The sequence below is a fragment of the Pleurodeles waltl genome, chromosome 6, assembly GCF_031143425.1.
Source record: "Pleurodeles waltl isolate 20211129_DDA chromosome 6, aPleWal1.hap1.20221129, whole genome shotgun sequence".
In the NCBI taxonomy this organism is placed as follows: domain Eukaryota; kingdom Metazoa; phylum Chordata; class Amphibia; order Caudata; family Salamandridae; genus Pleurodeles; species Pleurodeles waltl.
The window spans coordinates 600,743,015-600,766,976 of NC_090445.1; the positions used below are offsets into that span (position 1 = coordinate 600,743,015).

At 43.2% G+C, this 23,962-nt stretch overlaps 1 protein-coding gene across 1 annotated transcript in view; it reads right to left on the reverse strand.

Annotated features, from left to right (window-relative positions):
• The window catches only part of ITPR3 (inositol 1,4,5-trisphosphate receptor type 3), a 467,836-nt gene that overhangs the window by 277,218 nt on the left and 166,656 nt on the right, over positions 1–23,962 (reverse strand). Inside the window, exons 5-7 of the mRNA XM_069238858.1 lie at positions 22,664–22,822; positions 21,682–21,780; positions 1,018–1,101 (exon numbers count right to left, since the gene is read on the reverse strand). Coding sequence (XP_069094959.1) covers positions 1,018–1,101; positions 21,682–21,780; positions 22,664–22,822 — 342 coding nt within the window. The remainder of the gene's footprint in view (positions 1–1,017; positions 1,102–21,681; positions 21,781–22,663; positions 22,823–23,962) is intronic.

Sequence of the window (23,962 nt, forward strand, 5' to 3'; positions counted from 1 at the left end):
TCGGTTGCAACAGCACCCGTTGCGCATCGGGCAGTGAAATGCTGCATGGGGGCCCCTACACTGCCCATGCTAAGTGCATGGGCAGTGTAGGGGCCCCCACGGACCCCCCGACACCCCTATTCTGCCGGCCTTTACATGATGGTGTTTACCACAATGGAAAGGCTGACGGATGGGGGCTTGTAATCCCCAGGGCAGCGCTGCTTGAGTGCTGCTCCAGTGGATTACAACCGCTAGGACTGCCAGGCTGCAGGCTGGCTGCAGCCTGGTGGTGTCAGTGGTTGGACCGTGGCAGCTCCACCACGGGCATAATGGGGCTGTTGGGCAGTCCTGTCTGTGGCGGTCCGTCCGCCCCCCATCGCGAGGCAGGTGGTCTTAAGACCGCCAGCTTCGGAATGAGGCCCTTAGTGTACACACAAGATGATTGGTTAGGTCTTGCTGCATAACTCAATGTTATGCCATTTTTCTCTGCATTGCTGCTTTACTGCTTTAATGTCATGCTACATATAAGGTTGTGTCCTGTGCCTTTGTGGCGTGTGATGTGACACCACTCATTTTGTTTGTAAAAATCAATAAAACATTTTTTTTAAAAATGTTTATGAATGCTCCTTCATATATGATTTAATACACTATAATGTTACTCTCTAGGCAAACCCACTACATTGTAATGAGAGCTTTTCTTTGTAAATCTTTCTAATTGTAAGGTAAATATTATGAATTTTAATAAATGCTGCTCAATATAGTTACATTATCAATATGCAATTGAAGCTTTCACAGCTGTAAAAAAACAATGATCTGTTTTGGATTTTTAGCGCGAATAGTGTGATACAGTTTCAACATCTTGGTTAGCTCTTTGTGCTGCTACATAATTCCATCCAGGACTGACGGAACAACAAGAAACCATATGATGAGCGTGGAAATAAAAGAGGACTAGAGTTATGTAAGAGGCATTAGAAAGGCTGCAGATGTTTTTACAGCAGAAAGGGAAATGCAGGAAACATATGGCACGCCCCGCCTTACCCCTTTGAGGACATCCTCCATGTAATCCCGGAACTGCATGAAAAGGTTGATCTTCCAGCTAGTGTTGGAGTTTACGGAGTTGACCTGGAAAGAGAAGCAGACAGAGGTTAAAGCAGCAGTACAGGTGGGCCTACTGATGCTCTTAGACGCAGAAGGGCTAAGCAGCCAAGCTGGGAACACCTTTGCAAAGAGGAACGATCTGGAGAAAACCTAATCATTAATAATATTATTATTAATATTATTATACTTGAATCTCAGGCTGCCACACCCAGACATTTTTGTGAGGCGAAGAGAGACAGGTAATAATGGGCAGCAAAATCCTTTCATCCAATAAATCATTTAATCACAGCTTTATTATTTATGGGAAGGATGCCTGTTTCGCAAATAACATGTTACAGTGATTAACACGAAAACGATAACAAATTAAAATGTAAACAGATCATTGTATTTATTTAGTGACAGTGAAAAGTACACGTCATAAAAGTATTCACTATTTGTTTTTAAATATTTTCACTTAGAATGAGTTCTAACCTCAGTTATTCCTGTAGCTCTAAAAGGCATGTATCTTACAATTCTTAAAAATATATTCACTGTGTGCATTGTTGCTCACCGCCTCCCCCACCCAACACCAAAAAAACACACAATAGTCCTGGGTAGGTTTCAACATCCCAGAATGGACATCAGCTGTACAGAGCCTCCGAACAGGGGCTGGAAACCCACAATGTGCAGGGTTTTTCCACCTCACTTTGTGTGTCACCCTATAATATTGTCCCTTGACCGAGAGACCTTTTAAAGGGAGTCTATATTGTATGACACACAGTGACACTGTATGGAAGTCTCAATTATATATGTTTGTAAACATCCCCTTCAGAGGGCCTCGGGCAAGCAGGAGCTACTTGGCCCAATCGTGGTAGTTTGGGTCTTTTACCCATGATGTTCTTTTGGCCCAAACTACAGAGGGTCCTGAGTAACTAGGTCAAGTACTACCCCTGTAGCAACTTGACCCTCAGTGGTAGTGCGGGTTGAGCAGTTTAAGGCTTGTCAGGAAGCGAGGTAGATACAAGGTTTACACAGACTCACAACTCAAAACACTCCAACAACTTCAATGAATGGATGTCCAACCAGATATTCGATTTTATGAAACAATCATTGGCAAGGCTAATAGTTCTCACTTTGTATGCTTTTTGCAGAAGCTGTTTAGCATCACAAAATATCAAAAAATTGATATTACAGTATGGCCTCAGCTCAACATCTTGTTATTCTGGGCAAAACACTTAATTTTCCTGTGCCTAAAAAATGTGTAATGTTGTCAAGGCACTGCACAACATTGGACCTACATATCTTAACAACCGCTTTCACTTACACCAACACCCCAGACACCTGCGCTCATCCTCACTCTCACTTGCACACACACCGTGCATCTGAAAAAGCAGAACAGGAGGTCTAGCTTCTACAATCGCACTTAAGACCTGAAATGACCTCCCTCTACACATCAGGGCTTCCTCCTCATATTGCTTCTACCTGGGATCCTCCATCTATCTAGGACTAAAAAGAATGTGAAGCGGCCAGAGCTGCTGAGTTTGGAACTGGGGAACCAGGATAGAGTCTCACCATTGGCTCAGCATCCTGTGATTCTGGGCAAATCATATAGACTCTCCAAGCCTATGAAAGATTAGTGTGTTATGTAAAAGGAGAACATGTAAATCAAACCCCTCCATTCTAGTAAGCAGAAAAAGGCACGAAGAGGTAGAAAAATCTGTTAACATGAAAAAGGAAAGATAAATAGGTACCCATTTAGTGGCTGATTTGTACAAAGTAAAACCAGAAAATCTGGATAAATCTTGGCCTACCCGCTTACATTGTATGACCATAGGCAAATATTTTATTTCAACAAAACTTCTTCTTCATTATGGTGTATGAAAGCACTTTCATATATGTGAGTTCAGAATATCAGTTGTACAAAAAACCTATTGTGTTTTAATAGACAATAATGTTGCTCTATAATACTCTGTGCCATGTACAGAGTTTACATGACAACTGTCTTCCTTTGTTAGTTTACTAATGGTTCATGATTTTAAAATATCACTTCTGATAAGTCATTCTCAGTGCAGTGCTATAATATTATGTGTTAACCTCAAAGCTTTCATATTTTAAAGCAAAACACTTTTTTGAATTTCCAGGTGTCAAAAGGTTGGGAACTACTGTCTTATGGTGCTAAGGCACCTGCTGCAGACAACTTTGTGTGCCCAGTAAATCTCAGGGGATAATAATAATAATGGTAAGATAACTCTGGAGGTTAATGCACTTGCTGGTGAAATCTCTTTTTTTGGGGTTCCATTTTTGACTCAAAGTAGCACAGATGGTTAATATGTCTGCTGCAAAACACATCATGTAACACACAGATGACAGATTTTTATTTTACGTAGATGGGTAGGTAGGTTACAACTTTTAACTCAGAGATCCTTTTTTTACTTTCAGTTCATAAATTGTGTAATCCTTGTAATATAGCACAGTGACCATTGAAGGACATGTGACCCTTACACCTTGTTTCCCTCACTGCTTTATGTAATACATCCTGTACATTGATTTACACACAGATGATTTATTGTCAATTTATAATTTGTACGTGTTATGTAAGCGATCCGTCACCCTGCAGCAGGTTGAGCAGTGCTATAAAAGAAATAAAGCAAAACAGTGGTATTTAAAATGTTATTTATGCAAATACTGGGACAGACCAATGCTTTTGACATTCTTACAGTGCATGCATATCTCTCATATACAAGGACTGAAAAAAGTCAAAAGCATACCTCTCTTAAGTACTTATGAAGTAATAACAAGCTGTGTGCCTTTGTTTCCCCTCCATTGCATGTGCATCTAGGTGTGAGGCTCCAGATAGATCCCATTCAGGATACTGAAACAAAAGGAGGCCTGATGTTGCCTTAACCTCAGCTTTTGTTCTGGGCCCAGCTGGAATTTTAAATAAAAAAGCACCCTGCCCTGCACATTGCTGCTCAGAACAAAAGCAGACAACCTGCAGGTGCTGCTGAATGTGTCCAGGAGTCTAAAATGTACACAGGGATGAGTTCTGCATGTTTCTGTGGGGTCCAGCTTCTTCCCAGTGGAAACAGTGGGCAGACATTGTCAATCCCTGGGTACCTTTGACTTGTGCCGTGCCTGGAGTCAAAGAAAAGTAAAGCACATTTGGATTTACAGACGCACAAATGGAAATACTGGAATATGTGCTTTCAGGTAACACAATGAGGAGAGGGTGGGGGAACAAGGCTGCAATGAGAAGGTAGGAGGCAACAACAGGCATTCATATGCAGTGCTGCACAATGCCTCAGTGACTGGCTCTTTCACAATGAAAGCACCCTGGCCACCCCACTCCACACACCTGTCTGTTTTGTAGTAACTTTAAATCAAATGCTTGCGTGGTCATGTCATGGCATTGGCACTGTTCCACTCCTCAGGCGGGCCTTGTGAAATAAGAAAAGGCTGCGCGTTTCTGAAATTCAAAGCTGCTGCCAACTCCCTAAATGTCTCTTCCCTAAACAGAGCACCTCTGTGAAAGGGAAAAAATAGAAACTCAAGGCTATGGTCGAAACAACTGGGAACGTGTGCTGTGCTGCGTTTCTTGGGGCTGGTGCAAGAAAAGACAAGAGGCAATCAACGATGGAGCAGTGTTATGTTATGTTATGTTGATTTGTATGGCACACTAATAATTTGTGAGGGTATTTAAGCGCTTTGTCTAGGTGTGTAGGTGTGTGGTCCCACGGAAGCTCTGATGTGTCGAGGGAGGTCATTCCATGGTTTTGGACGGTGCAGGGAGTGTGTGTGAGTGAGAGAGGCAGAGCGTAGGTGTCTGGTGGTTTGGTGAAAGTGTATAGGGCTGTTCAGGTATTTTGGTCCTGTGTTGCGTAGGGCTTTGCATGTTTGCATAAGAAGTTTGAATTTGCAGCGCTTGTGAATGGGAAGCCAGTGAAGCTTTCTGAGGTGCGGTGTAATGTGGGCGTGGTATGGATGGTCGAGTATGAGTCTTGCAGCAGTATTCTGGATGGTCTGGAGTCTGTGTAGAAGATGTTTGGTGATTCTGGCATAGACAGAGTTTTTGTGGGGCAAACAATGACATGGGAGGGGAAGAAGGAGAAAAAAAATCCTTAATACCCGCAAGCAGTGGAAGCACCCAAATCGAAAAGAAGCTATCTATACTTGCTCCATGCTTCATGGAAGGGAGAAACGAATGAAGACAGCTTACGCTGACCAGTCAGGAGCCAGAAAATTAGAGTGACAATGAAGCCAATGAATAGATAGTAATTGGTGAGCTTCAAGTCCCTTTTAGTTCATAAAATCGCTTGCAAGTGACAGTGCATATACTGTCTCAGGTAAAACCTAAAAAGTAGTATTTATACAAATGAAATACAGCACTAAACAAATAATATACAATCTTCATGAATCTGGCACACTAGCCTGTCTGGATAAGCACTGAGACCCAATTCCCTGTCAGAAGGTGATTATTCCCCATTCATCTGAGGTGATCATTCAGGTTAGGCCCAGCTAGAAAGTACAAGCCCTAGAAGTTTCACAGTGGCGTTTTAAAAGTCAAAGTGTCCCAGTGCTTTGGCGCTTTTAGTCAGGCAAGTTCTCTCAGAGGCTCAGTGGCCCAGCAATCAGCCTTAACCACTCTCGCAGGGCATGCGTCAGTGGCCTGTAGGTGAATAGACGTCTCAAAGCTGCAGGTGTGGTGGCAGGTGTCCACAGTGCTCCTCAAATTGTGCGATATATCTTCCTGGATCTGGCGGGAGGTCTCAGGTGCTCCTAGGTTCACATGATTGAATTGATGCTTTTCTCCCATGGGTAACACATAGCCAGACACGCTGCTCTGGCATATGCTAATCCAGGGATGGCCCTTACCTTCACCGTGGCCCTCACCTAGCATATGGTGCTCATGAACAGAGCACATAAAGCAATTGACCCTTTGGATCACAGCACTTCAACAGGGTGACAGCCTTCTCTTCACCGCGGCCCCCACCTGGCATACGGGGGTCATGATCAGGAGCACACGGGTGAACTGCCAGATCTGGACAACAGTCCAGAGTCTTCATCGAAGGCCCCACCAGGCATACTGGGGTTTGTGAACATAAGCACTCTGGCAGACAACCTAATCAGTGCAAAGGTCCTCAATGTGGTCCCAAAACCTTAAACTCAGCTTCAGGGATCCACTCAACAGGATACCCACTGGGCCTCACTCCCTCCTGGTGTTTTCCCGACAGGATCCACTGGTCTCAGCAGGCAGGAAGATGCTGGTGCTAGAGCTTCTAGGGTTGTGTCCCCGCACCCAATAGGGAGAGTAGCAGACCTTAGTCCCTAGTCCTGGTCACAACAGGCAGAAGCCATGCTGAACTTTTCCATGCTGATGTATAGCTCCTGTTTGGTAATTGTGGGAGGGTCAATGTCCCCTTTTTATCCTCCATTTCCAGATGCAGATGTGATTTAGGCCCTCCTTACAACCCTGGCGGTCGGTGGAGAAATGGGGGTAATACTACCAACAGGCCGGCAGAAAAAAAATGGCATTACAAGCATGGCGGTGACCGCCATGCTAAACCGCCATTTCTCCACTCCGACCGCCAGGGTGGTAACGGCTGATGGGCTGGAGACTTTGGTCTCCAGACCAGTGGCTGTCACTACACCGCCGGCGGTATCACAACCCTGCATACCGCCATGGATTTCGTGGGGTTTTGTACAGCCACGAAATCCATGGCAGTAGGCACTATCAGTACCAGGGAATTCCTTCCCTGGCACTGATAGGGGTCTCACCCATCCCGAGTCCTCCCCCAACACCCCTGACCCCCCTACCACACCCCAAAGTTGGCAGGACCCCCTCCCCACCCCTCCAACATTGACACCCCCCCTTCATGCACACAGACACTACCACCACACATACTAACAAACATTCCAACAGACACACACAGTCATACACGCACACATACATACAGACATACACGCACACATACTCACAGACATACATACAGACAGACACGCACACATTTCCAAACACACAACACCCCCGCATGCATACACTCACTCACACCCCCCCTCTATACACTCAGACTCACACAGTCATGCACGCACACAACACCCCCTCAACCCCCTCCCCTAACGGACAATCACCTTACCTGGTACAGTGATCCTCCGGGAGCGAACGGGACCCATGGGGGCTGCTCCGCCGCCAGCACCCCGTCACCAGAACACCGCCACACCGAATCATGGGACGTGATTCGGGGGCGGTGTTCTGATGACGTGGTGGTGGAGGTGGAGCAGCCTCCACTTCCCCGCCGACCGCCAGTATGGCTGCTGGCGGCTCTCCGTCTGAAAAAGGATGGAGGGCTGCCAGCAGTCATAATACACTGCACGGAAAACCGCCTGCACTGGCGGTCTTCAGCACGGCGGTACCTCTGCGGTCTTTTTGAAAGAACGCTAAGGTCAAAATGAGGGCCTTAGTGTTTTAGGGCCTGATTTAGATTTCGGTGGATGGGTTACTCCCTCACAACAATGACGGATATCCCATCCACCGAAATATAAATACTATTATTTCCTATGGCATTTATATTGCAGCGGGTGGGATATCTGTCACCGTTGGATGGAGTAACCCATCTTCCAAAATCTAAATCAGGCCCTTAGTCTTTGAGGTTCATAATGTGGGGGTTGCCCTCTTCTAAATGCTGACTCCTCTGTTCTGTCCTTTGTCCATGAAGCAGTCTGTCACAGTATAAATGACTCTAAACTTGATAGCCCCACAGAGAGACCATGGGAGTGACTAAGTGATCACACCTGGATGTATGCCTCATTGATATATGCCAATCAAAATGTTACCAAGGCCCCTAGCCCTATTTTCTTATGATCCCCTTATCAATCCCATATCCTTCCTACTACAATGATGTAGGCCAAGGGAGAGTAAAGCACACAACTATGGAACTTTACATGAGGGGACAGCAGTGGCGGCTGGTGACATTTCAAAGTGGTGGGGCGTAAAATTTGGGAATGAGTGCTCTGTCGCAGGCATAAGAGGAGGTTCAGTGGGGGAGAGGTTCTCCCAGAACATTTTGAAAAAAATAAAAAAAGGGAAATGGTGCATTTTAAAGCAAGTTTTAGAAAGACTGAAGGTTCATAAAGTAATTGTGAATGTGTAGCCATGAACTGTTTAAACACATTCAGATCTGCCCCATATGTTACTGCATTACTGCACCATGTGATTTGTTAACTTGTCATAGAAGTGAAGTAATAGGTCAGTTAAATTTAAAAAAAGAATATCATGTTTTAACTAAATAAGCATCTCCCACTCATATGGTTTGTATTTGTTGCTCAATTTTGAAGGGGCAGAAGTGCCAGCTTTCGGAAAAACAGTTTTAGGCTGCAAGTCATTTGCCAGGACGTAAACAGGGGCTCGAGCTGTAAACTTTGTAGAAAGAAAACCCATCCTTTTGTTTGATGGACAGAGGTCACAATACCATCATGCACCTGATTTGGAGCTGGTGCACATCAAATAAAACAGGTTCTGTGACCCTTTCCACCACACAGCTGGCCGTCCTCAGTTCTGTATGTGGTATTTCCACATGTTAGATTTTGTCTGGTTGAACTGCACGGGCACACCTAGGCACATCAACATTTTTTATGTAAAAGTTAGGACAATTAGGGCCAGATGTAGCAAAATAGCAAATTGCGACTTGCAATTTGCGAGTCCGTGCGACTCGCAAATTGCAAGTCGCAATTTGCTATGCAGAAAGGTGTCTCAGACACCTTCTGCAACTCGCAATGGGGCCCATTGCAAGTATGGGCACTCACGGGGATGGTGGCCTGCTGGAGTCAGCAGACCACCATGTCCGTGACTGCTTTTTAATAAAGCTGTTTTTTTTTTCCATCTGCAGCCCGTTTTCCTTAAAGGAAAACGAGCTGCACTTGGAAAAAAAAAACGAAACCTTTAGTTTCGGGTTTTTTCAGGGCATGCAGTGGTCCATTGGACCACTGCCTGCTCTGAAAAAAAAAACTTTTTTCCATTCACAAAGGGGAAGGGTTCCCATGGGGACCCCTTCCCGTTTGCGACTGGGTTACCATCCACTTCAAGTGGATGGTAACTGCGATTTCATTTGCGACCGCTTTCGCTGTCGCAAATGAAATTGCATTGCATTGCGAGTCGCAAATAGGAAGGGAACACCCCTTCCTATTTGCGAGTCGGAAATGCATTTTGCGAGTCGGATCTGACTCGCAAAATGCATTTCTGCATAGCAGAGAGGCTTTTGCGCCTCGTAAACGGCGTTTTTCGCCGTTTGCGAGGCGCAAACCCTTTGCTACATCTGGCCCTTAGAAGCTACACACACACACACATATCCAAGAATCATTAGCACACAAGTTTGAATGTTGTGGATCTTCAGGACTTCCAGATGTCCACTGAGACGATGTCCACTAGTCAGTCTACACTGTGCACTCACACCTTGCCCATCAGGTATGTCATGCGCCTTAGGGTGCCACTTAGATTGTCCACCATACTTGGCACTGGCGCTGCAGCACAGAATGGAGGATTGCCAGTCTTCACAAAGCACTGCTAGGCACAGAGGGGTTTGAGGAAAGCTGTGATCCTCGACTACGGCTGAAGGGGCAGTGAGCTTATAGGACACACAAGTCTCACCCAACAATCGGCATTGATTTCTTGAAATCAAAGCGTCACAGTTTGCATGTCCCTCTCATCATGGCACCCCTGGGCGTCACTGGTTGTCATGAGATGCAATGACTAGGAACCACCCTGTATCACCCGTGGAGACATGAGACTTTACTTGTGAATCTAAACTCCACATTTAATTAATCGTTTGATCCTGGGGAAATCACACCATTTTCCAGTATGTTAACGTAACAAATCAAAGTGCCAACATGCGCGACCATATGAGTATTGAGCCTTTAATTATGATTTTTTCACCAGACAGCAAGTGTGTAGAGTAGCAGAGGTTTTCCTTCTCACAAACAGGAATCTTCCAACAGGGCTAGCCTCTTTTCGGCCACACGCATTTGCCACGCTGCTTCAAGAATAAAGCCCTGCAGGGGAATTATAATAAAATACTCCTTGCTGTTGCTAAGTACATTTTATTATTATTTTATGGGGAAAATATATTACTTGCCTACCTTCCGCACCCCACATAAAACAAAATAGATATTAATTGTATAACATCGTTGCGCGATACCCTTTTATAATGTATATTTTGATGTTAACAAAAGCTGAATTTACAAAATGAAAATTGGTTTAGCAGTAATGTTTGTTAGTCTGGATGAGGTGTAGTAGGATTGTACCTCGGTTATCTTTATTATTTAGTGAGAAAAAGCTGCATCGCGTAGCAATGTGCTGCTATTATGTAGTGCTTACAGGTGGCTTTATGCAACTTCTATGCGCTTTCATTTGTTATATTAAAGAAACAGGAAAATGGTGTGATTTTGCCAGAATCAAATGGATAATTTGTGGGGTTTAGGTTTACAAATGAAGTCTCGGCTCCACGGGCGATACAGGGTGGGTCCTAGACATTGACATCTCATGACAACCAGCGCCAACCCAGGGGTGCCATGATGAGAGGGGCATGCAAACTGTGACACTTTGATTTCAAGAAATCCATCTACAGAGAAGGAGGGGGGCTGCGTAAACACAAAATGTGGATGTTCCCTGACACGAACGCCACATCATAATGCGGTTTGACACTTATGCAACAACAGACCAATACCTTCAATGACAGCCACATACACATATAGACACGTATGCAGTGGCAGCGCCTCCGTGTGGCGGAGGAGCGCCGTGCCCCACCTGCAGCAACAGCTGCAAAACCTTTTAAAGAAAATGATAATAAACTATGTTTATTATCATTTTCTTTGAAAGTGGCGGGCCACGGGGGTGACGTGCACTCAGCACTCCCCCTTCACAGCGCATGTGTGTTTGGCCGGCTGTCTTGGGCTGGCCAAACACATGCACTGTAGGCTCTCTCCAGTGCAGCAACACAGTTGCTGGACTGGAGAGAGCCTGCACAGGCTCCCAGTCCGCCTGCCAATCCTGATGCTCCTCTGGGCAGCGTCAGGGTTAAATTTAAGGTTTATTCCCTCCCTCTCCCTTTCTCCCACACCTCCCCACCCCAACCCTTCTGCGGCCCGCAAGCCGCTACTGCACGAATAGATAAACAAGGACACGACTTCAAATTTACCGTTAATTTAGTTGGGTTGTTCATTGCTCATTCCCACCTTCTCAGATTACTTGTTTGGAGCAGCACCAGCATGCCTATGAAGGAGCTTGCATGCTCCGCTGAATGTTAACAGTACTTTGTTGCTAACGCTCTGAACTGTTTTTGCAATTATCGGATAATTAAAAACAACTTGTTACTGAGATGAATGTGGTTGGGTCAGCTGATGGACCCCCTGGGTCGGAGGGTGCGGGCATTACGGGAACTGCGCTGGGAATATTGATGCTCTTCGCTATGTATTGCACCACGCAGTCTTGGAAAATACTCTGAATGTTGCTGTGTTATCAGGTTACCTGTGCTGATTGCACTTGTAGACTATGTATGTAGCCAATGATTACCGTGCCATTATATGCCGTATATTACGTTTCGAAAAAACAACATGTGAGAAATATTTATGCAAATAAAGTAATACAAACTGATAAAAAATATTATTTTAATATTATTTTTATAGTAATTTAAAAATATTATTAAATATTTATGCGCAGATAGCAGGAGGAAGGTCACGCAAGAAGACAACAGGGTTAATAGAATTCACAATGTAGTCACAGAAGCTAAACATTCCTTGAGTAGTTATTCACATGCATTGTACTCTGGCAGATTTCACCTTGTTGGTGGGAATAATTCAGCTAGGCGTACTGAGCATGTATGGGTCTTGGAAGCATCAGAAGTTAGATAACACAGCTTCCTTTAATCTGAGTACGATGCCATTTGCATGTAAATGATCAGAGAAAACAAAACAGATGACACCACCAAGGAATGTGGCATAGACAATGTAAAGGAGGGGACCAAAACTGAGTCGCTGGAGTATGGGTGGAAGTTGTTCGAATTGCCACACAACAGACAAGGCCCAATCAGAATGGAAAGAGAAAAATTATCAGAAAGTAGACTTAATGACATTGAGGATCTTTATGGAGAGGAGTTGAAAATTGTGGTCAACGGTCTCAACGGCTGTGGAGAGATCAATGTATATAATCTGTGTTTGCATTTTTTAATAATCTAGCTGACTAGCAGTAGAATGCTGTATGGTAGACAATTCCAAGGGGGGATCCATGGGGATAGGTGGCATAGAGCTGAGGTAATAGAAGGGGGTAGAAGTCAGTCTGTCTATTTGAGGGAATGTTCCTTGAAGAGGCACATTTTCAGTTTTTTCCTTAATTGTAGGATGATGGGTGCTGTTCTAATATTGAATTCTGTTTCAGGGCGCATAGACAGAGAAGGCTTGTTTCTTGCTAGCTTGTTCCTTCACTGATTAATCTCTAATTAGGCGATGTTGGGCCTGCTCATCTGGCATTGACCTGATATTTTTAGTTTGTTAGCTAAGTAGGCATGGGTCTTGGTGTAGAGGGTCTTGTAGGTGATGCAGCTGATCTTCAAGATGATCTTGGCATGGTGGGGGTCACAGTGTGGTCAGATTTCTGGAGCCCCTTCATAAGCTGTGTCGCAGCATGAAGGATGCCTTTCAGGGGAGTAAGGGTGGTCTCTGGGATGCCGTTGAGCAGGATGTTTCTTCATTTAGGTGGGAGGGGACTACGGATTGAAATGTTGTCCTGGAGTGTTCTCATGGGGGAAAAGGCTTCACTGTCTTCATGAGACAGTGGGAGCAGGTTGTTTTGGCCTTTTTGACAACATGTTCTTTGAGTGAGAAGTGTGAGATGGAGTTGAATCCTCAGGATTTGGCCTGTTCAGTCAGTTTGGTTGCACAGCCGATTAGGTTTAAGTTGGAGAGTTATGCCTGAACCAGAGAATGTGAAGAAGAAATAAATCTAATAATAATAAGGAAGGATGACAGGTGGTTGTGGTGAGCAGAGGAAATAAAGTTAGTTTCATGTTAAAGGGATGTTTCTTTGGGGTGTCAGTCATTGAAACCTGATTTGAGGAGGTTTGTACAAATTACATGAGGTAGGAAGTATTGTAAGTTATTTTAAAATAAGGTGTTCCAGTATCATTGAGAAGCAGGGAGGTGGGGATACTGTGTGGTAGTTTGATGAGGACATGGGGTCAGTCGCAGGTTGTTTTCATTTGTAGTAGAACTACAGATTCACAGCATGAAGGACAAATGTCACATTTAATTGAGTGATTGAAAAGTAAGGGTTATGAAGATTAATACACTGGAGGTGAGGGCAAAATATTTGATGGTTTGTGTGTTTCATGGGTAAAATCATGATGGGTTAGCATATTTGAGTATTAAAGAAGATTTAGTAGTTGAATTAGAAGTGTAGCCATAGGGTCTAGCGGAGTGGGAGTTATGGGAGTTAGGAGGATGGGAGTGAAGGAGTGAGTAGTGTAGTAAGGGTTTGAGCACAGCAGATGGAGTAGGCTATTAAATGTACACACCCTTTGTTGATGGTTGGGTCACATTGAAGGGACAAAGTTTTGAAAGTAGACTAATATGGCATGGTCTAGGGCCATTGATAATACTTCCAAGGCTTGTTTGTATACTTTTAAATTTGCATTGGTCTTACTGTTGCACCATTTGAAACAACGTGTGTGCACTATATTTTTCAAGGAGAATATGTAAGGATTAATCCAGGGTCAGGGATTTTGTTTTTTTTATCAAGGTTGACCAAATAACATTTTAACTTTTAAATTTGCATTGGTCTTACTGTTGCACCATTTGAAACAACGTGTGTGCACTATATTTTTCAAGGAGAATATGTAAGGATTAATCCAGGGTCATGGATTTTGTTTTTTTTATCAAGGTTGACCAAATAACATAATACATTGCATATTAAACAGTATTTTGCCATAGGCCCTATTCTTAAACTTACAGTTAAATATGTGGATGCATTTATATGGTGATTAGTTATTATTGTTTCCAATAAGAGTTCTAAACTCAGTACAAATAAACAATAGGTGTTATTGGTTCCTCTGTGAAACTGGATGACTATGGAATACAGTCCACTGAAAAATATGTTGGTGCTAGGCATCATGTAGTATTTTTTCATCAATGGCTTAAAGCCACATTTCAAAGTTTTTGTAGGATATAAGTTGCCTCCCTTAAAGACTGTTGACTGTTCCCAAGGTGTTCACTCTAATGACAGCCACACTTTTGTTTATAAGGCTTGACATTTGATGCAATTAACAGGCATTAGAACCTGTAATTAGAAGCCTTGATTGAAATTATACTTTTTAAAAATGGTCCTAGATAGAGCATCCAGAGAAGACACAGAAACTGTGTAGGGGCTGGATGCCCTGACATTCTGTAAGGAGGCAACTCATTCCCACTAACCACTTTAAAAAGTAGACCTTGAGAAGCGTATTAAGGAGACAATAACTTCTTTTTATGTCTTCTCTAGACAGCACATGCGCTGTCTCTTCAAGACTTTTTGTTTTCTAGCAGTGGACTTAGAGGCCAACTATTACTTACCATTAGTTGGCTGCAATGTCACTGTCTTCTTGCTTGCTTCATAAGGGTCAGCTGCTGTAGGCTCCCTTCCTCTTTGTGTGTTCGTACCTCCCCTGGAAGATGGATGCATTACTTGTGTCCTTCCACTGCTCATTTTTGGTGCTACTTTTTTCTTTGTGTTTAAGCATCCTCTGCTTCTTTTTCAGCTAAGTATACTTCTCCCCTTCTGTGTTCCTCTGGCCTTTCCTCATCTATGTTGCTTCTTGTTATCAATATCCATGTTTCTAATTGCCCCTGATCCGTCCTCCCTCTCCTGTCTGCATTGCTACTTCCCCGACCCTCCATTCCTCCCTCGTCCCTGTTGCTGCTTGCCCAGCCTCCCTTATCTGTCCTGCTGCTTGCTTCCATCCCTCGTCCATATTGCTGCTTCTCCCTCACCACTATAGCATAAAAATGAGCAGAAGTGGCTCCTCCACTATGGCAGAGGAGTATAATCCCCCCAGCCAGCAGCAGCAGCTGCAAAACATTTACATTGAAAACATAATAAACTGTGTTTATTATGTGTTCACTTTAAAAGGGGCGGCCACAGGCATGACAGGAACAGAGACAGAGTGCACAGCACTCCCCTTCAGTGCGCATGAATGTTTGGCCAGCTGTCTTGGGCCGGCCAAACATACATGCGTACTGAGGTCGCCGGGCTGGAGAGAGCAGACATAGGCTCTCACTTTGCCTTGGAGCACCTTGGCTGGACGCTATGTTCAATCCTGCCACTGCTTTCATGCTGCTGGCAGCATGAAAGCAGCAGTAGGACTGGACGCAGGGCAGGCAGGGAACCTGTGCTTGCACTGCGAGACCGGAGAGGCATGGGAAAAAGGTAAAATTTATTTTATTGTTATTATTTTTTTTGTGTTGTCCCCCCCAAGCCACGCGCTGCCCCACTCCTTTTCCCTCCCGCGTGCAGTGACTGCAAAAGAGTATGATGAGGCAGACACCGCTGGCCATGAAATAGCTCTTTATTTTTGTCCATATTGCCTCCCCTGCCCTTCATTGCGAAGAACCCCACCCTAACTCCTGTCAGTAATAACAAAAAAAGCTCTATGACTCATACACTGCTGGCCAGACTATAGAGTTTTTCCCCTGCACCCTCTTTTGTTCATGTTACCTCTCCCCCAGTTTGCCTCCCCTCCAGCCTTCTCTCCATGTGCCTCCTAACCTGCCCACCATCTCTCCAGCATTAATGAAGGAGCAATTACATGACCAGTGCTGACTGCATTTTAGCACATTTTTCCTAAATGTCAGACATGCTGCAAAGAGCCACTCTGCTGTACAACATGGCTAAAAAATGACAAAGCTCTTGTCTTGTAACTGAAAACTATTGGATTTTCACTATGCGATAAATGCAGCTATTTCACAGTTGGGACACATATGAAACTTTTATGTGGATTGCTATTTAACATATGTCTGTAAGCACTGCGTAATACAACAAACTTGTGATACTGATTTTATGTTTTATAAAATAAATATGATGATTAGAGCAATAATGAGTTGACTACGACTAGTTGACTACGACTGCATCCTATGAAAATCTTAAGAAGTTCAGATATTGGGATAATTGTAAAGAATAACCCTCTGGGAGCGCCTAATTTGTAGATCAAAATGTGCCAGTGCCCAAAGCTCTCCTCTGAAACATGCGGCTGCTGCAATTAAAAGTGCGAGTACGGAATACGGAGGCAGCATAATCCTAAAGACATCTCGGGCCTCTTCAATCCATTTACAGCCATGTCTTGCCCCTTCAGCTCACTCTTGCAGCTTTTTGCTTTCTCCCTTTGTGACGCTTTGTCATTTTCTTCCTCCTCCGTCTTTCCCTGTGTCTTTTGCTTGCATCAAATGTTTGAGGCACAAATAAAAGCACCTGCCCCCAAAATTATGTGCCAGTGCCCCGCACCAGGAACCACCAGCTCAAATTGAGCTCTATCCTCCTGTAATAATAACCCAGGAGCAGTGATGCTTAGGACAAGCTCATAAAAAATAATATAGGATAATAATCCCCATTTGGGAATACTTATATATTCCAATATTTATCCTCTCTATTCACTTGGAGTTATCAGGGCCTTGCTGTGTATGTAAATGAAGACACTGGTGTCAGAGATTACTTCTGGCATGGCCATCATATTATGTGACTTTCGGAAGTTCTCATAGGATAGCTTGCCCTTTAGCAGTTGTTTCTGTTCAAGCTCACTGAGTACAAGTACAATTTCCTTGTCTTGATGCCAAGACCTTCAGGAAGGTCTTACTATCTATGTTAATAGTCCGAATTAGACTCCCAATTTTCACTATAACAGCATCCTTGTCATATTTTGGGATCAGAGTAAACACGGCCTCCGTGAATATGCGCTATCCGGATAGAATAACAGAGAAAGGAAGGAAGCATTCAAATAGTTTCAGTTCACACTGTTCACTAAGGATTTCAAAGAACAAAAGCAGCAGCTGTCTCGCCTCCCCTACCGTCACCATGTGTGCGCTGTATTTAGAATATGGCGCACCATGGCGCAGGGTGTGGGGCAATAGCATAATTTTTCATGACGGTATTGAAGTACTCTGCAGAAATAGTGCCAAAATTTTGGCGCTACTCCTGGAGAGTACATAAGAGCACATAATAAATAATAGAAGTCCCCTTTTCATGCTTACTCTGAGCAGGTGTTAAAAGTGCCGTAAAAAATGATGCAAGAAAATCTCTTCGATTTCCTTGCCCCATTTTTTCAGACCCCCGTGAAGTGGGAACGCCCCCTTTGCATACAGTATGCTTGGCGTAGGCATAATGTAGCGCAAAGGGTTACAAAGTGGCACAATGCATGCAATGCCCAACTTTCTAAATATTATATTGAGTGAGGATTTTGACCTCTTTGGGCCACATAAACGTAAAAAAAATGATGCTAATGTGGCACAACGTGGCGCTAGGGGCTTATAAATATGCCCCAAAGTCTTCTGTGTTTTCAGTATGTTGCCTGTGTTTTCCTGGTTGAGTCATAGTGACCTTCTGGTAAGTCCTGGTGTAAATTTGAAATGTTAAAAATATTTCTCAGTTCAGTTAAAGATGGATGGATTTCAAGTGGGTACAATTCTTGTTTTACGTCAGTGATTATGTCACATATCTTAAAGACTAAAGGCACTAGTTAGAGTTCAATGGACTGGTTACTCCATCACAAATATGACAGATATCCCATCCACCGTATTACAAGTGTATTATATCAAATGGCATTTGTAATATGGTAGACAGTATACCTGCACAGTTGTAAAGGAGCAACCAATTAGCTGAACGCTAAATCAGTCCCTTATTTCTTGCTTTTGCTATGTCTGTTCTTCAATGTGGTAACTTTGGTGTTGTCTTTTTATATTCAAAGAAAGTTTTCAAATCATTTATACTCCCTTCGTTCTTCCCCTGTGGAACTTGGATTATTGCCAATAAATGGCAGCCTTTTTCGTTTGTCTTGTTGAATTAAAAATTGAACTGCATTTGTTGTTTTAAGTCATCAATCCATTATCACTAGGTTTAAGTTACCATGGGAGTTACTGGTCATAAGTTGGTATGATGTGTTTATCATGCACAGAGTGCTGTTCGCCCCCTAAATAATATGAACAGGAAGTACATGTATCAACTTCTCCAAGGATTACTCCTCCAACCCATCAACCCTTTGTTTGTTCAAACCTCTCAGACCTTGACTTCCTTTCCTCTGAGGACACCAAGCGGCCAGACATGCTCCCCATTCTTTCATTTCTAGTTTTACTCCATCTAATTGTGAAATATATTTGAATTAAGGCAATGTCAGTTACAAATCCTATTGATTTTCCCCCATACCAGGCTCTCAGGAAGCCCTACCTTTCCTTCTCTGGGTCCTTTCATTGTGGTAACCTGTCACACAAAGCCCTGTGTTTCTGCAGCACAGGGAGGAAGCTGAAAGATCAGCCCTACGGCACAGGCTCTATCTCATGCCTTGGTCGGCGGCACTATGCACTGAAATTCTTTTTGTTGTCCTACTCGAGTTCTAGGCATTTCACTAATGCAGAAAGCATTCTCTACTCCACCCTTCAGTATCATACAGTTCTCTTAAAAAACAATAGACAGCACACACTGCAGTGGGGAATGTCGCATCACCTTCAGGCTCAAATTCCTTCCTGACTCTAGTGTCAGAATGTCCACCCACGTTTCATCGGAGGCTTTCAAAGATTGATGTGCGGTATGTTCTTTACATTAGGCCCATATTTATACTTTTTTTAGCGCTGCATTTGTGCCGCTTTTTGACGCAAAATCGGCGCAAACTTACAAAATACAACTGTGGCCCATATTTATACTTTTTACCGCAAACCAGCGACAGCATTGGTTTGCGTAAAAAAATGTACAGCCGGCTAACGGCATTCCAATGCGCCAGGCGGGCGCCTTATTTATGGATTGATGGTAGCCGGCACTACGGGCTGGTTAGAGTAAAAAAAAATTACTTTAACCGGTCAGTGCAGGAGTAGGGAAGAATGGGAGTTGTGCGTCAAAAAATGGTGCAAGTCAGGTTAGAGTAAAAAATCATGGCTCTAAACCGACTTGCGCCATTTTGTGATGCACAACCCCCATTGAAATGACTCCTGTCTTACCAAAGACAGGAGTCATGCCCCCCTGCCCAATGGCCATGCCCAGGGGACTTTTGTCCCCTGGGCATGGCCATTGGGCAAAGTGGCATGTAGGGTGGCCCAAGTTAGGCCCCCCTATGCCACTTAAAAAAAGAAATAAAAAGTTACTTACCTCAACTTACTTGTACTTACCTGGGATGGGTTCCCCCATCCATGGGTGTCCTCCATGCGTGGGCGAGGGGGGCAGGGGGTGTTCCTGGGGGCAGAGGAGGGCACCTGTGGACTGCTTCTATGGTCAGAGACCATGGAAATGAGCCCACAGGTCCCTTAATCCCTGCCCTCACCCAGGCGTTAAAAAACGGTGCAAATCAGGCTGTGCGCCATTTTTTAAGGCCTGCCCCCTCCTGTGCCTCAAAATGACGCGGGAGTATAAATAAGGCGCACATGCCTTAAAGTCATTTTTGGGACGGGAACGCCTACCTTGCATGTCATTAACGCAAGGCGGTTTCCCACATCCAGAAAATGATGCAAATTGCTGAATTTTGACGTTTGCGGGGTCGGGCGTCAAAGTATAAATATGGTGTTAGGTTTGCACTGAATTTGCGTCAAATATTTTGATGTAAATTCGGCGCAAACAGAGTATAAATATGCACCAATTTTGAGTGAAAAAATTACGCAAATACGTTGCTAAAAAGTATAAATATGGGCCTTAGTGTGAAAAAAACTAAGGTTAGCCACACCACACCAATATCTCTTGTGGAGTTGCAGTGTTCTATCAGAGGAGTATAATATTGTTCCATAGGACTGCATCCGTGGCAGACTTGCAGGACAACTAGTGGCCACGTAATTGATCTCCATTTATATTATGTTTACATACGTTTGTCACACTTGTATCTACTGCGACTCTCACATTTATGGTCCGGGAGCTGTATGTGTATTTTTTTTAGAGTGAGCCTGGCTAAACAGCAACAGAGCGTCATCATGTGGAAGATCACGGCAGGCCATTAGTGTAGAAAGTGACTCAGAGGACAGAACCATCAACATCAAAGGGTAACTTTTTCAACTAGATCCCTTACAAAATGAGGTTCTCCCAAAAGATGCCTCACAAATGAAGATAAATATTCTGTTGAGAGAAACAAGTCACGTGATTCAAAGCCCGTACGTCATGCTAAGATACAGGTCAAGTAAAAATTTTATGAAAACGAGAATTAAGTTTGATTAACAATTCCCCTTGAAGTTTGAAGTATACAAAAAGCATTACTTGGACACAAAATGTATTATATTTCCCAAGGCGTACTTCTATTAAAAAATTTCATTAAATGTTTTAAAATGTTTATTTTTTCGACATGTTTTTTAACGTTTTCAACAGGTTTTTAGCTGAAATTGTGTGTTTTCTCATGAAAAAGAACAGTGAAGTTATAGTTTGTCTACACTTGACTGCTTTTGTGTGTCTTTAGGATGTGATTTGGTTTAATTTACAATTGAGAATACGTACAAAAAGATAAGAAAAAGGTTACAAATATTCAAATAAGACAAAACTATCATTTTTCATTTCTTCAAAAGAAGGATATAGCACACATCCCTAACTTCAGTCATAAAGCCAGAGTTTCAAACCTCGGTAATTGAATAAAATCAAACAGCGCAGTAGATTACCTTTCAAAAATCGAATTTATCGATTGAAAGATATTGACAAGGCATAACTCATTGCTGCCTCCCGAATGCATGAATGCTAGAGAAAAAACTGAATAGGTGTGGAGGCTAAATGCAATAAATTGAGTTTTCCATTGAAGCCCCCCGTCACACCTCATCCTCACAATCATGTATATCTTCAGCCTACTTCCCAAGCATTGATCCACTTTGGCTTTCACAGACACCCTCTTTCAAACACAAACCTACTGTGGCTCTACGGCAAATCATCCTGAACATAGCCCTACATACCCTTTCTTACACCAGTCATAACCCGCACATGCCTTAAAGTCATTTTTTGGACGGGAACGCCCACCTTGCATGTCATTAACGCAAGGCGGTTTCCCACATCCAGAAAATTATGCAAATTGCTGAATTTTGACGTTTGCGGGGTCGACCCAGGCACAAGAAGGAGTCATTTTGCATCATCTTACGTATACAAACCTACATTCAGCCATAACACATTCCACTAACAAATCTACTCCACCATCCTTCCACACCAATTCCTACACACCAATGGATCCAGAGGCATAACGCACGACCATTTTAACAAAAGCCAACCTACTGTCATTTGGCAAGCCCATTACTAAGCTTACCAACATTCACATCAAACTGTCTACCATTCAGAGACCTACTCATAGACCTTCAAACCTTGCCTCCTCCCTGCACAAAAATGTACGGCAATCCTATTACAACCATTTCCAAACGCAAATTGGCCTCTGGCCCCTCCTTCAGAAAAAATCTTCTTTGTACCTCTTTGCAGCCGGGGTTGTCAGCCAGTTCGTAATTGCTGGCGTGCAGGGGCTGCCCGGCATTTACAGGATTCAGGTTCACCTTGTCCCCCACTACCACCTGGAAAGGAAGAAGAAAAAGGAGTCAGTCAAGGAGGTATTTTCCTAAAAAACAAAATCTCAATTTGAAACTTGCTCTCAAGTATAACTCGACTCGAGCTGTTCATCATCTCTGCCTTTCACTCTGAGAATGTGCTCTCAGACTGCGTGAAATAGCATTTTTCCTGTTGTGAAGAAAATACATAGAAATCAAATCTCTATTTTGACTTGTTACATGGATTGAAAAGAACTAATATTCGCCTTTATAGGCCATTTACAAATCTCAACTCAAAATCGAGGCACAATTAGAGAATGGGGATATGCAGTTTCTCAGTGATTCATTTCTACTCCAATGAGAAAGTCTTGATTCTGAGACCAAATGACTTGAAAGGCGCCCAAATATTCAAGGAGGACCTGTGCATAATCAGGGAGGCTTCTCTGCTTCTTCTCTTCCATACCACACAATATTTGGTTTAGTCTAATTTTTCTTTACACGCCATAATGCTAAAAGTGCTTGGTCATGGCTGAAAGGAAGAGACTAAGGTATAGTTTACAGAGAGATTGTTTTGTTGGTAAAGTTTATATTTCCTTTTCATCTTGTCCCACCGATTTCTACAGGACACTGCTCCAAGCATCCGTAAATGTACACGAATCGTTGAAATCCTGGATTGTTAGGGTCTTTGTACAGCCTCTTTCGGATGCTTGTTCCTTAAAATACACCCATCTACTGCGATGGTGCAAAAAAACGTTTGCCACAATGGGTGAAATTATTATTTTTTCACTTATACCCACTAAATGAGCATCATTTGTGTTTGTAGGGTCACTCTGCCACTGTCTGTGCTGTGACTACGCAAACACTGAGTCTTACCCCCTAAAACTGCCTTGCTTCTGTACTCAGTACTCACATTGTCTCCATTGCTCCGCAGCTTCCAGAAGGGCTGGATGAAGAGCCAAGAGCCTTCATTGCCCGTTGCGTCAAGCGTCACTCGCATGGCGTTCTTCTCTAGCAAAGCTGGGAGCCTCTTGTTCACTGTTAAGTACTTGTTGCTCTTCATGTGAAGCAGCTGGAAAGAACATAGGAAGAGAGGAGGACCTGTTACACAAACAAGCTTATTTACTTTTCACTCAAATCTGATGACACAAGGCCCACAAAGGTGTGTGCAAAAAACACCCACAGCCCTCAAGAGAGGTTGGGTCCGGGCACCACCAGTCTAGTACTTGTTACTACAATACCATTCAGAAACCCTCAATGTGAATTTGAAGCCTATTTGACCTTGTCTTGCAAAACTATTCAGTGTTTTAATTGGTAATGCACACTATTTCCATTTATTACACTCATCTATTCTGAACAAAGAGATGCAAAATAATCTTTGTTAGTGACACTTGGCTGTTCCAGGAAATGTGGTATTTCTACTGGGTGATTATTTTATAAATACTGAATTTTTCCAAACGTTGTCTTACGTAAGGCCTATGTTAAAAAGGGATGTGAATGTTGACAGGTATGTATCAGCCAATTAATGTTAACAGATAACTCATACATTTTACTTTGCTCACACATTCAGTCGAGAATGTTATTTAATGTCTTTATTGTGTTGACTAATTGACTGCATAATGTACACTTTTAGTTGGGCAACATTCGTACAATCTGTATTTCATATAACATTGCCAAGCATAGATAAATCCATACAATGTGTGCTTTTAGTACTTGTGATACCTCTACTGGGGAAAAATAGTCCTTTTAACAAGATTATATGTCATGCAGTCTCTCTGCCATTTGGATTTTTTCTCTAATATACCTTTGTGTGATTTTCAGCTGGAATCAGCTAGAGGCACTCTTGATAATGGCTGACAACCAAGCTCTGGGAATTCAAGATACCAGAATTGTCAGCAACTTGTGCAATATTTTCCTTCCCACTCCAAACATTCCTCGCTCAAATTTTCTATTATGATATTTACTAATGAATGGAAGCACCAAAAAAAAAAAAGATTAACCACAAAGGACAGGATGATTGTGCAGATTTGTCAGTTGAAGACTCGCATAACGTGACTCTTGAACAAGAAACAGCTCATTAGGCTCAATCTTTGGTCTACAGCATCAGAGAACGTTATAATCTAAGGCCCTGATTTATACTTTTTTTGCACCGCATTATCGTCATTTATTGACGCAAATGCGGCGCAAACGTACAAAATACAATAGTATTTTG